At 33.5% G+C, this 13,867-nt stretch overlaps 1 protein-coding gene across 2 annotated transcripts in view; it reads left to right on the top strand.

Moving 5' to 3' along the window:
* The window catches only part of USO1 (USO1 vesicle transport factor), a 74,887-nt gene that overhangs the window by 20,970 nt on the left and 40,050 nt on the right, over positions 1 to 13,867 (top strand). For both annotated transcript variants that reach the window (XM_065914721.1, XM_065914719.1), the window contains exon 4: positions 4,164 to 4,240. In XM_065914721.1, the coding sequence (XP_065770793.1) occupies positions 4,164 to 4,240 (77 nt within the window). The remainder of the gene's footprint in view (positions 1 to 4,163; positions 4,241 to 13,867) is intronic.

Genomic DNA, 13,867 nt, shown 5'->3' with positions numbered 1-13,867 from the left:
ACAATACTCTAAGTTACGAGAAAACAAATGTTAGATCAAAAAAATTAGTGTGATTATTAAACATACATGTAATTTTTTTTCATGTATCTTTATGCATGCATTTCTCATTGAGTTTTACAAAATTGGTTATGAAACAATTACTATCTTGATACAGAAAACAGAATGCTACCCCTTATTTAAAGTGACCCTTATTGTAATTTTTAGGGCATAGTAGAAAATAATAGTCTTGATATAAAGGTTAAGAAATACGTTTTAAAAAACATGTATTGCACATTTACTCTCTGCCAGGCATCATAAGGTGTACCATATAGAAATAAGGTGTACTACGTAGCCTTGTGAATGTGTGAACTAATAATTGGTCATGTGAGAGGCTGATGGGTATTTTATTATGCCTCTTAGACAGCAAAGCCAAACTTCTGTGAACCTTCTTGTGTTTTATTCCTTTTCTTGTGTCAATTCCATTTCCATTTGTCTTCTATATTTATCTGTTATCTTCTGTTCTCAAAATATGCTGTTAGTATTTTCTTCACTTCATTGATTGCAAAGGTGTATATTCTGCAGCCATCTCTTTCCACTACTCATCTTCATTACTCTTTTATGCTTATGCTCTTGGCCTATCTAATACTCTCAGAATCCTTAAACTGAATCCCTTCATCCTTATCCCCCTCATCGTTGACTGCATCACAGAGAGCTGTGTTCCCTTTCTTGGCATGCCTTGAAACTCCATCTGTCCATGGGTCCATTTCTCTTAAAACTTGAGGAGCGACTGTTTATTCTCCCAAGTCTCACATTCAGGGCCTGAAAGTTGTCTGATGGAAACTAATGTTTCCAAACTATGTCACCTCAGTAGTTTGGTTTTTTTTTTTTAGGTGTACATTTCAGTGGGTTTAGTATATTCACAAAGTTGTATAACTATCACCACTATCTAATTCCAAAACATTTTCATCACTTCAAAAACAGTCCAATATCCATTAGTTGTCATTGCCTAATACCTACCATCCCCATTCCAAGTGCCTAGCAGCTGCTAATCTACTTTTTGTCTGTATAAATTTGACTGTTTTGAGCATTTCATATAAATGGAGTCATAAAATGTGGGACTTTTGTGTCTGGCTTCTTTCACTTACCATAATATTTCAAAGTCCATCCATGTTGTAACATGTATTAGTATATTTCACCCCTTTTGACAGCTGAATAATATTCCAGGAAAGATCCCCTGGAGAAGGAAATAGCCACTCACTCTACTATTCTTACCTGGGAAATTCATGGACATGGAGCTGTCACAAAGGGTAGGACACAACTGAGCGGCTAACTCACACGCACGGATATAGCCTATTTGTTTATCCATTCGTCTGTTGACAGACATTTGGGGGTATTTCCATTTTTTGACTGTTGTGAATAGTGCTATTATGAACATTTGTGTACTTGTTTTTGTGTGAACATGTGTTTTATACAAAAGAATGCAATTGTTGGGTCATGTAGTTTAACTTACTGAGAAGCTGCCCAACTCTTACATGGGGGGCCTGCGCCTTGTTACATCTTAATCTGCAGGCGTAAAGGTCCAGTTTCTATTCATCAACACTTTTTATTGCCCTTTTTTTAAAATGGCCATCCTAGTGTGTGTATCTTGTAGTTTTCCTTTGCACATATCTAATGACTTACGCTTTGCATATTCTTAATTATTGTTGAGTATCTTTCCATGTGCTTGTTTACCATTTGTGTGTCTTTATTAGAGAAATGACTGAGCCTTTTGCCTAATTTTAATTTTTTCTTGTCTTTTAAGTTCTCTTTTTATTGTTCAGTTGTATATTATTATGGATACAAAACCCTTAGTAGACATATGATGTGCAAATATTTTTTCCCATTTCTTGAGTTTTCTTTTCACTTTCTTAATAGTGTCCTTTGAAGGACAAATGTTTTTACTTCTGACAAAATCCAGTTTATCTGTTTTATCTTTTCTTGCTTATGCTTTTAGTATCATATTTAAGAAACCATTGCCTAATCCAGGGTTTTGAATATTTGTACCTGTCCTTTCATCTAAGAGTTTTATAGTTTTAACTCTTAGATTTAAATCCTGTATCCCATTTTGAGTTGATTTTTATATAAGGTGTGAAATTGGAATCCAACTTTTTGCGTGTGGGTGTTTAATTGTCCATCACACCATTTGTTGAAGATACTTCTTTCCTCATTGAATGGTCTTTGCACCCTTGCCAAAAATCAACTGAAATAAATGTTAGACTTTATCTATTTTATTAATCTGTGTCTGTCCTTATGCCAGTATTGTCTTGATTACTATAATTTTATAGGAAATTTCGAAATCAGAAAATGTGAGTCCTTCAACTTCGCGCTTCTTTTGTAAGATTATTTTGGCTCTTCTGGATACGTTGCATTCCCAGCATTCCTATATAGGTTTACGATCAGCTGGTAGCTGGGATTTTTATAGGGATTGTATGAATCTGTAAGTCAAGTTGGGGTATATTACCATGTTTACAACATTACACCTTCCTATTCATGAACACAGAATATCTTTTCATTTATTTGAGTTCTAGATAATTTCTTTCAACAATTTTTGTAGTTTTCAGTGTACAAGTATAGGACTTTAGTAAAATTTATTTCCAAGTATTTAAAACTTTTCTATGTTATTTAAATGGAATTTTAAATTTTTTATTGTCCATTGCTAGTATAAAGAAATAGAGTTGATTTTTTTAATGTTAAGCATGTGTCCTTCAACCTTGCTGAATTTATTTTCTAGTTCTAATAGATTTTTAGTGGTTTCCTTAGAATTTTCTATATACGAGGTCATGTCATCAGTAAATGGGATGGTTTTAGTTCTTCCTTTCTAATCTGTATTTTTTTATTTCCTTTTCTTGCCAAATGCTCTAGCTAGAACCTCTAATTCAGTGTTGGGTAGAAGTGGCTAGAGGAGACATCATTATCTTGTTACTGATCTTAGGGGTGAAGCATTTAGTTTTTCACCATTACATATGATATTAGTTGCCAGATTTTCATTTTGAGGACATTTCCTTCTATTCCTGCTTTCTCAAAGGTCTCTTAAGAGATGTCCCTCTTAAGTTTCTCAAAAACAGGTAATAATAATTTTAAAGATCTATTTTATTTGATATTTATATCCTCTGGTTGTGACCCTGTCCCTCATTTTTGCTTTCACTCCTCATCACTTCTTTATATTTATTGAATCTTTCTGACCTGTGTCTCATTCTTGCTTTTCACTCTGAGTGCCATCATCTTCCATCATGCTTTCACATTTTATCTGTTTATCAACAACAAAGATATTCTTCCTTGGACTTCCCCGGCAGTCCAGTGGTTTAAAAGACTCTGCACTTCCAATGCAGGGAGAGTGGTTTCAATCCCTGGTCACGGAACTAAGATCCCACATGCCACAAGACAAAAAAAATTATGCTTCCTGAAACAAAAGAAAAAAGATAAAAAAATTTTATACTCCCTGAAACAAATGAGTAAAAGGAAAAAATTTTATACTTCCTGATGTTATAAATCGTAAATGTTTACTGTAAGTTTTTTTTGTTTTAAGAAAATACAGATCAAGGAAATAAATTCTAGAGGTCCAACTAGAGAGAACACTTATGTTTATATAATATATATGTTATATAAACATATTTATGTTACAAAACATATATGTAAACATACACACAGACTTAAAAAATTACCTGGCTTGTGCTGATTTTGCTTGTTTTAAAGTTGGATTTCTTTTCCAAATTGATTTATAAGGTTTCCTTAAAATATATACATACATCTGTGAATATATATATGGTTTTTCATAGATGGGATCAATCTTCACATCGATTGTTGTATTCCATTTTTTTCCTACTGGCATTAAATCAGGGGTGTTTTAATTACCATGTCATTAAACATTCTTTAAAAATACATTTTTTAATTGCTGCTATATATGGATTTACCACACTTTTTAAAAATATTATTGGACATTTAGGTTGCTTCTGATTTTTCAGTATTATAAAAGAAAAATAGACCTTTATATGTCTTTTCAGTTTGCACTCTGATATTTTCTTAGGGTAGGTCTTCAGAAGTGAGATTAATGTTTTATACAGTCTTGTTAAATAAAAGTCTAAAATGGTCAGAACAGCTTTTACTCTAACTGGCAGTGTATAAGTGTAATAATTTCTTTCTTCCAGTTCGGATTCTGAAATAATAGGTTATGCTTTGGACACACTGTATAATATAATATCTAATGATGAAGAGGAAGAAGTAGGTAAGTTTCTTTTACTGTGTTTTCTGTACATAAAATTAACTGGATTGTGCCATTTTTGCTATTTTAGGGTTGATTTTATTTTATAAATTTATTTTTAAGGTTTTTTTTTTCTTCTTTTTTTGTTCTAATCAATAAAGGGAAAACATTAGAAAATATCTTTACGATGACTGCTTTGTATGTGATTTGGAGGTGTAATTAGATTCTCCTTTTTAAAATATATTATTCTCTCTTCATTGATTTTAGTTAAGCAGAATGAATGTTAGTAATCTCTCAATTAAATAATCATTTTTGGATATTGATTAAAAATCAAACTTTTATTTATATGTTATATGGTGAGCAGTATGAAGTTAGAGGAATTGTTCCTGATATCTACTTAAATTTCTAACACAGGTCTTATGTTAACTTTTTTATATTTAGAAGGTTTTTTGTTTTTGTGTCACACCATGCAGTTTGTAGTATCTCAGTTCCCCAACCGGGGATTGAACCCAGTCCATGGCAATGAAAGCCTGGAATCCTAACCTCTTGGCCACCAGGGAGTTCCCAGCATGGGAAATACTTGACTGGAAATCCGTACATTTTACTCCATGTATTGTAAAAACAGACACTGAGTAACATTTTACAATGCTATTGAAGAATGCTTTCCTTATTTCACATTGACTGTTGCAATAGGACATAGTGGGTTTTTCATTTTTCTAGACAATCTAAAGGGTGATATTCATGCATATTATAAGTCTAATTTAGACTGAAATTATAGGATCCTGCAAAATCTGAGTAGGTAAGTCATAAAGAAATGTAGCTAATATTGTTTACACATATTTTATTAAAGTAAAAGTGGAGCAGAAATATATATATATATAGATATTAATTTCACAAAATATCAGTAATTAATAACATTTGAAACTGGGTTGTGTTGCATAATCACAATTTCTTAGAGTTGAATATCCTTTCTCTTAAATTTTTATTTCTCTGTGATATCTACCTCACAACTTTATTAATTTCTCAGGGGTAAAAAAATCTTTAGTAAACATAATTTGGTTCCCATTGAAAAAGAGGCTGTCAGTTACATAACAGTACTTAAATACAGTACAACCATTTTGAAGAAAAAGATACTTATTTCCACTAGTCATTTCTCAGATGAGAAAATTAGATGCAGTTACACTTGTTAGAAAACATTAAATTTTTTCTTAGTTGTTTCAGATTGAAAATTTAGCTATTTTCTTCTTGATAATTTTTGTGTTTTTAAAAAAAAATGTTTAGCATCAATTAGGTGATTTTCCTTTGTTATAAATTCATAATCTAGTAATGTTTAGGTCCATTTTTTTGCTTCTGTTAATGTATTTGGGCTCCTTATTTTTTTTAATTTACTATCCAAAAAGTGATTCTTTGGATGAAACAGGGTAAACAGTTCTAGAAACTACAATAGTGGAGTCATTTTTCTAGGAAAGATTAAAATATGAACTTAGGCTAATAGCCTGAGTCAATTTTTAGAAAAATAGATATTGAGAAATAGGGTCTTCAATTCTGTTATTGATACTTTGTCTTTACTGCTTCATCAAAAGATATTTCTTAGGTGATATAATGAACTTCATTTTAGAATGAATTCAACTTCATTGGAGTTATTTTAATAAACCCTCAATTTATTGGTAAATATGTCTCATAACTCTACATATATAGTACATGCTATATCTATTAGATATCTAAGATATTTGAGTAAAATGAGTATGAAGCTCCTCCTTTAAAAAATTATATTGCTTATATGATGTTTTTAAGCTTTTATTTATTTTATTGTGAATACTACTACATAAAGTTTTCTTTATCATCCACTTTTCATTTATTTATTTTGTCGACCTTTTCAGATGATGTTGAAGGTAAAAGATTGCATTTAATATGCATGATGCTTTTAGGCATAATTTCTGATAATATAAAAGGACACTGTCAAGTGAGTTTCTTCTGGCTGGTAAAAAAATCTTGAGATTTATTTCAATATATAAGAATTCCTTCACTAAAGAGGAATATTTTATAATCTTATATTATTATTTACTACTTCTATGAATGCAAATTATTTGTTATCCAGGACACAGAAAATATTCTAGTACATATTTTAATGAAATTAAAGTTTTTTCTCTGGTAGGACAATCTATTTGAATTACTTCTTATGTATTTCCAAGGGGGAAATTTTTTGAGCAGTTTATTTAAAAATAAAAATAATATTTGAATATGTATACATATATATGTATATATGCATATAAATTTTACCTATATTCAAGAAGAACTGGAAGGTATTCCAGTTCAGAGAATACTTATATGTTGATATTGTCCCTTTAAAATTATGCATGCACAATAATGTCTGGTTACTGACATTTTTTAATATTAATTTATAAAACTCACCAATATTGCCTTTTTTCTGGTGGTCCGTTTCAATTTCCATTTACTTTTTAACATTGATTCTTCTTTTCCTCATAGTTAATTTAAAGTAACCACATTTTATTTTGTTTTGCCATTTTTCCTGAGATCCTTAACTTTTTAAAATGAAAGAAGAAAAATATCGTTCTCTAAAGTAGGTTTAAAATGGTACATGACAAAATTTCTTTTACCTAACAAAAAACTAACAAAGAAACTAACTTATTAAGCTATATAACATTACCTTTTGTGAAATTTGAACCCCTTGTTTCAAAGCAGATAATACTGACTGCCTAATTAATTAATATGCCTTGACTCTTGCGAAAATGCTCTGTCCTTGTTGAGTAGTACTATTACTGTTTTGTCATATTTATAGAGTTTAAATTTTACAGTGCTTCTATGTCCATTATCTTATTTGATCCTGTTAGCAGACTGTGAGGTAGGTGGTATTTTTCTCTTTACTAAAGAGAAACCCCAGAGATATATGACTTACATGATATTGTCTACTAAGTAGAGTAACAGAAATTTTTTATATCTTTTTTGTATTCCATAGTTCCTGATTTAATAAATTGTGGCCATTTTTTCTGACTAGATTCTTTATTAAATCTTGTAATTTATACAACTAGTTTATGCAGTTAGCAGACAGATGTTTAAAACTATAGGTCTGCTTGTTTACCTAATTGACCACAGTGTAAAAGATTACTTGGTATTCCCTCACTCTGAGTTAGAACTACCTTTATTAGAATGTCTCTTTTGTCCTCCGAAAGACGGATTATGAACTTGATGTGGCGTTTCAACAAGAAGGTCCAGAATGTTTTTTAATATTGTTTATATAACTGGAGAAAAACACAACTGTAAATACATTTGAAGAGTAAATGTATATATACATATTTAGTTAAAAGCCACATAAATAAGTGTGAAATGTTTCGAGAGGTTTATATGGACTTTTTAAAAAGCAATCTTTAATTTGATATGCCTATCTTAGGTTTATTTTCACTATAATTTCAAAGGGTCATTTTGTTCTTAATTTTTCATTTGGGATTCCCTGGTGGCAAAGAATCTGCCTGTCAATGCAGGAGACTGGGGTTCAATCCCTGGGTGGGGAACATCCCCTTTAGCAGGAAATGGCAACCCACTCTAGTGTTCTTGCCTGGGGAATCCCATGGACAGAGGAGCCTGGTGGGCTACAGTCCACGGGGTCGCAACAGAGTCAGACATGACTTAGTAATTAAACAGCAACAAAGGGATGTTTACTTTTACAAGTTATAGTAAGTATACCAAAAGTACATAAGCTATAGGATGTAAAAACATAGACTTAGCTCTGGAATTTTTAAAATAATTATACTGGATGAAAAGAAATTATTTACGTGTTTCATACTTTTACCTACTTATAAAAATATAGTATTTCATGAGTCTAGTTTTGTTTTACAATCTTTAGATATAACTAGTGTTGTAGTTTTAGCTTGACTAACTTCTACATCAAAATAGCTTTGTATGTTACTTTAATTGTTTAGCAAATTTTTGTGGTACTCTCCATTAAAATTTAGAAGTGCTGTCTTATGACTGTAATTTGAAGGAAGTGGAGTACATCTCACTAACACTTTTTTAGTTAATATTAAATCAGAAGGAACTATAGATCCTTGGAACAGGCTCATACTTTACTAGTTCAATTCAAAGCATAGATCTTAATTATATACTGCTAAGCTATAGTATTTTATAGAGTATAGCTACAGAATAAATTGCATGTATAGTATTAAATCTACTTCTTGCTAAGTTATTAGCTTGTGCTCAAGCTAATACCTGCACCAAATTAAACTTTTTCTCGAATTAAACTTCTGTTCCTTGAAATATAGCACAGAAGTTCTAGAGTTCTCTGTATTAAAAGGGATCTATAGTTAAGCATAACATACTGTATCTCCCTCTGAAATGTCACAAAATTTACATTAGTATACTAAATATTGAGAATTCTGCAAAACGGAGCCTATTCAATTCTGTTTAATCCAGACATATTTGTGTACCTGTGCTTGATTTCATGAGAAACCTGTTAACACATGCCACACAATCCTGCATTTTGAGAAATATTAACCAATACTTAAACCCACAGCTTAGTTATTTGCATTTATCCACATAAAAATATTTCATAGGAAGAATCCATCAAATCTTTACATGGTTTTCCTCCCTTCCTTTTAAGATTAATTTATAAGTTTGAATATTCTCCCAGATGTCAATCTTTTTTTTTTTTTTACCGCACTGTGTGGCATGTGGGATCTTAGTTCCCTGGCCAGATATCAAACCCATGCCTCCTGCAGTGGAAGCATGGACTCCTAACTACTGGAGCGCCAGGGAAGTCCCCCGAATACCATTGACTTTTATTTTGAACCTTTCTCTAGAGGTCACAGTCTTTAGGGCCAAGGGCATTGTCTGTCTTACATGCAAGGTTGTTTGACCACTTAGTATTTTAAACAATAAATACATCGCTAACATTAAAAATGGGGTACTTTGATATCACTTTTTAGATTTTGAGCTGTTCTTTTTAAAAACTCTGAAGACTGATGACACCTGGTCCTGCACTGTCCCATGGGAGCAGTCAGTCGGAGCTGAGGAATCGCTGCTTTCCTTAGACGAGCACATAGTCTCCATCCTCCTCATAGTCTTACACCTGGCCTGCTTCATTCATCTACGTTACTGTCTTGTCCCTGTAGTTGATTTTTTATTCTCTACTATATTCACAACACTCACAAAAACCATTTTAAAATAAATTATATAATTATTACGTATATACCCAAGTGTGCTCTCATGTAATAAATATGAAAATATGCAAATGTAAACTAACCTTACAAAGCATCACAATTAGGTCATTGCATTGCTGTGATAGTATTAATACTCTCTTAGAAGGAAACAGTTCTAAGGGGGAGACAGTTAAGCTATTTGCCTTTTCAGCATACATTTCTTATGTATGTGGAGAGTTTTTCTCTTGACACATGTGGGCCACTTTTTGCACAGTTTTCTTTGCTTTTTTATCTACAGAATTTGGCTAAGTATTTGTTCTTGGTACCATCCCCCACATAGCCATGGTTTGTTAGGGTTCCAAGGTAGCTAAAAACAAGATAGGCTCATTAGCCCAGCAAACCTTGTGAAATTTTGTGGGATAAAGGGCATTTACCATACTGTGGGAATCAGGGCTCTTTTTCATAGCTGATTCTAAAGAGGGAGATTTTCAAAAGGTTTTATTAGCTTCCAGATTCTCATATCTTTCCCAGTTTCTTTGTTATCTCCCTTCCCATCATCACATCACCTTGCAAATAAAATGGAAAGGGAATGCAGTTCCTGCTACTTTCGTAGTCTCAGTTTTTTTCCAACTCCATAAGTAGATTCAGCTTTGAGTGTTGAAAAACCACAATGTACCATGCAAAATTTTACTTTCAGAGATGTGTGAATAATCAGGGCACAGGATTTTATCTGCTCCCAAAGGAACAGCAGGAAATCTTTTAAGCAGATCAGTGATAGACATTGCCCCTTGAGTTCATTGAGACATTGCCCCCTAGTTATGTTTAAGTGTTAGATTTCCTTATGATTTTATTAGACTTTTGTTGCATCAAGACTTTGCCCCTTTAATCCCCTTGACATAATAATTATGCAATAACATGATGATAGCTTTCAAATGTAGTTTTTTTTTCATCCCTTCATGTCGTCCTCTACCTGTTTTCCCTGAAATAATGGAAATATTTCAATGGAGATAATGACTGCTTCCCTAGGCAATTCTTCTGAAGCCACCATTAATCTAAAAAATTGAACTAAAAGGGGAAAAACTTAATTGTTTACTAATGTTAAAAAAAAATCCAGCAAGTTTTTTTGGCATCCAATCCATCATGAACTCAAGTAACTACTTATTTTAGTAGATTGCATACAACTTTTATGAGAAAGATATAAGGTAAAATATCAGTGACAGGATTTGTTTACAGATAAGCATGTTTCTGGGAATATCATAGGTTATACTTTTCCTTAGACATCTTTTGCATCTTGGTGTAATACTCATTTATAGTAACCATATAAGAATCTGAAAATTTTCTTGAATCGTTAAAAGAAGATTGTTATGTTCTGTATAATTTTGAAACTTGAGGGAATTCCCTGGAGGTCCAGTGATTAGGACGCCACACTTTCACTGCCAAGGCCCCAGATTGGATGCCTGATCAAGAAACTGACCAAAAAAAAAGAAAAGTTGATAATATCAATGCATGTAGATATATAGTGTGTTATAAATCTTAGGACTGTGGTTCGTAAGGGCAGTTCGGCCCCTCCAGCCACCTGAAGGACATTTGTCAGCGTCTGGAGACACATGTGGTTGTCGCATCTTGAGGAACTGTAATGAATTGCAGTTGGCATCTTGTGGGTAAAGGCCCGGGATGCTGCTAAACATCTTGCAATGCTTGGGGAGCCTCTCACGACAATATCATTGTCAGTAGAGCCAAGGTTGAGAAAGCCTGTGTTAGGGATGATGATGATCATGCCGTTGTTACTGTTCCTGAGTACTTACTATTCACCAAACACTGTGCTAGATGTTTTAGTCACTTCAAATCCTTAAGGGAAACCCTGTGTAAAAGAAAACTGTTCCCATTTTACAAGTAAGGAATCTGAAGCTTGATACAGTTGGGCTGTTTGCCCAAAGTAATGACTAAATGGATGAATATGGGTTTAATCAATCTGACTTAAAACCTTTGTGAGCTTTCTTTTCACTTTACTGCCTTTCAGAAAAGTATCTGACTACACCACACACCCTAGCCATTCTGTTCATAAACCGATTCTGCCTGTGTGAGCAGTGCTACTTTATTTCTCAGTCATGTTAAGTTCAGAGATAGTATTTGACAGGTAATTGCTCCTTTCTCCTTGAAACACTTCTTCATTCATTTCTCCCTGATTTCCTTCCTGTCTCACTGGGCTGCTCTTTCTTTGTCTGCTTTGTTGTTTTCTTTCTTTTCTCACCAGTCTTAACATTGGAGTGTCCTAGGTCATGGATTTCTTTCCTTCTCTGCTTTTTCCTTCAGTGATCTCATCTAGGCTTGTGACTTGAAGTACAGTCTGTATGCCTGCCTCCCAAATATATATGTCCAACCCAGACCTCTCCACTGATATCCATATATGTATATTCAAATACTTTATTTGATGTCTCCAATTAGATTTTTTCCTCTCACACACAACTTCATTGAATTATAAATGAAATATAGCAAATGTGTAAATGTACAGTTTGATGAATTTTGACATAGGTATAAACCCATGAAACCATCACTACCACCAAAATAGTGAACATATCCAAGTTTCTTTGTGCTTGTTTGTAATCAGTTCCTCCTCCTTCTAGCCCCGTTTAATCATAGATCTGTGATTACTGTAGATTATTTGCGTTTTTCTGGAATTTTTATGTAAATAAGATCATACAATATAGACTCTCTTTTTGGTTTATTTTGGTCTGGCTTCTTTTACTCAGCATAATTATTTTGGGTTTCACTCATAGTGTATATCAATAGTTCAATCCTTTTTTATTGCTGTTGTATGAATATATAACAATATGTTAATCCCTTTTCTTGTTGGTGAGGATTTGGATTGTTTGTCCAAGTTTTTAGCTGTTACCCGTGAAGCTTTTATGTTCAAATCTTTTTATGGACATATCTTTTCATTTCTCTTGAGTAAATACCTAGGGATAGATTAGCTAAGTGATAGAGTAGGTGTATGTTTACCTTTACAAGAAATAACCAAGCTGTTTTTCAAAGTAGTTGTACCATTTAACATTCCCACTGGCAGTGTATTTCCCCCACATCCTGTCCAGTACTTTCTATCTTTTTAAATTTTAGCTGCTCTGATGGATGTGAAACAGTATCTCATGGTAGTTTTAATTTATATTTTCATAATAAATAATTATATTGACAGTTTTTCATGTGATTATTTGCTACCCATATACTTTCTGTGAAGTGAAGTAAAAGTTGCTCAGTGGTGTCCAGCTCTTTGCGATCCCATGGACCATACAGTTCATGGAATTCTCCAGGCCAGAATACTGGAGTGGGTAGCCTTTCCCTTCTCCAGGGGATCTTCCCAACCCAGGGATCCAACCCAGGTCTCCCACATTGTTGGCAGATTCTTCACCAGCGGAGCCACAAGGGCAGCCCAATAATACTTGAGTGGGCAGCCTATCCCTTCTCCAGTGGATCTTCCCGACCCAGGAATTGAACCAGGGTCTCCTGCATTGCAGGTGGATTCTTTACCAACTGAGCTATCAGGGAAGCCCTTTTACTTTCTTTGGTGACATGTTTATTCAGATCCCTTGTTCTTTTTTTTTTCACTCGGTTGTCTTCTCAGACATCAGTTTGTAAGAGTTCTGTATATATTCTAGATAAAAGTCCTTGTGATACATGTTTCACAAATACTTTCTCCCAGTCTTTGACTTGCCTTTTTATTTTCCTAACATTGTATTTTGAAGAGCAAGATTTTTAATTTTCATTAATTCCAGTCTATTGATTATTTTTCTTATATAATTTGGGCCTTTTGTTTCCTATTTATGAAATCTTTACCAAACCTAAAATTACTAAAATTTTCTCCTGTATTTTCTTTTAAAAGTTTTATAGTTTTAACTCTTGTGATTAGGTCTGTGAACCAGTGGGTCTGTTGCTAGACTTACTAGTCTGTTGGGCTCCTTGTCTTTCATGTTGCCTGCATGGTGTGGTATTGGTTACTGTGAATGTCTATGTGCTCAGTCCTGTCCAACTCTTTGCAGCCCCCTGGACTGAGCCCGCCAGGCTCCTCTGTCCATGGAATGTTCCAAGCAGAAATACTGGAGTGGGCTACCATTTGCTACTCCAGGGAATCTTCCTGACCCCGATGCAAGGGATCTAACTTGCATCTCTGTGTCTTCTGTATTGGCAGGTGGATTCTTTACCACTGCGCCACCCGGGAAGCCCCTGTTGGTTACTCTGTCTTTATAGTAAATCTTTACCAGTGTAAGTCCTCCAGCTTTGTTCTTTTTCAAAATTGTCCTGGCTCTTTTTGGTCCTTAACACTCCCGTATCTATTTTAGAACCAGTTTGTCAATTTCTACCTAAAAAAAAGCTTATTGATATTTTGATTGGGATTCCATTAAATCTGCAGATTGATATGAGAGTAAACTGATATTTTAACAATTTTGAACCTCCTAATACAAAAGTTCTTCCCTGGTGGCTTATTGATAAAGAGTCCACCTGCAAA

The sequence above is a fragment of the Muntiacus reevesi genome, chromosome 22, assembly GCF_963930625.1.
Source record: "Muntiacus reevesi chromosome 22, mMunRee1.1, whole genome shotgun sequence".
Lineage (NCBI taxonomy): Eukaryota > Metazoa > Chordata > Mammalia > Artiodactyla > Cervidae > Muntiacus > Muntiacus reevesi.
This window is presented reverse-complemented; position numbering and strand designations above follow the sequence as displayed.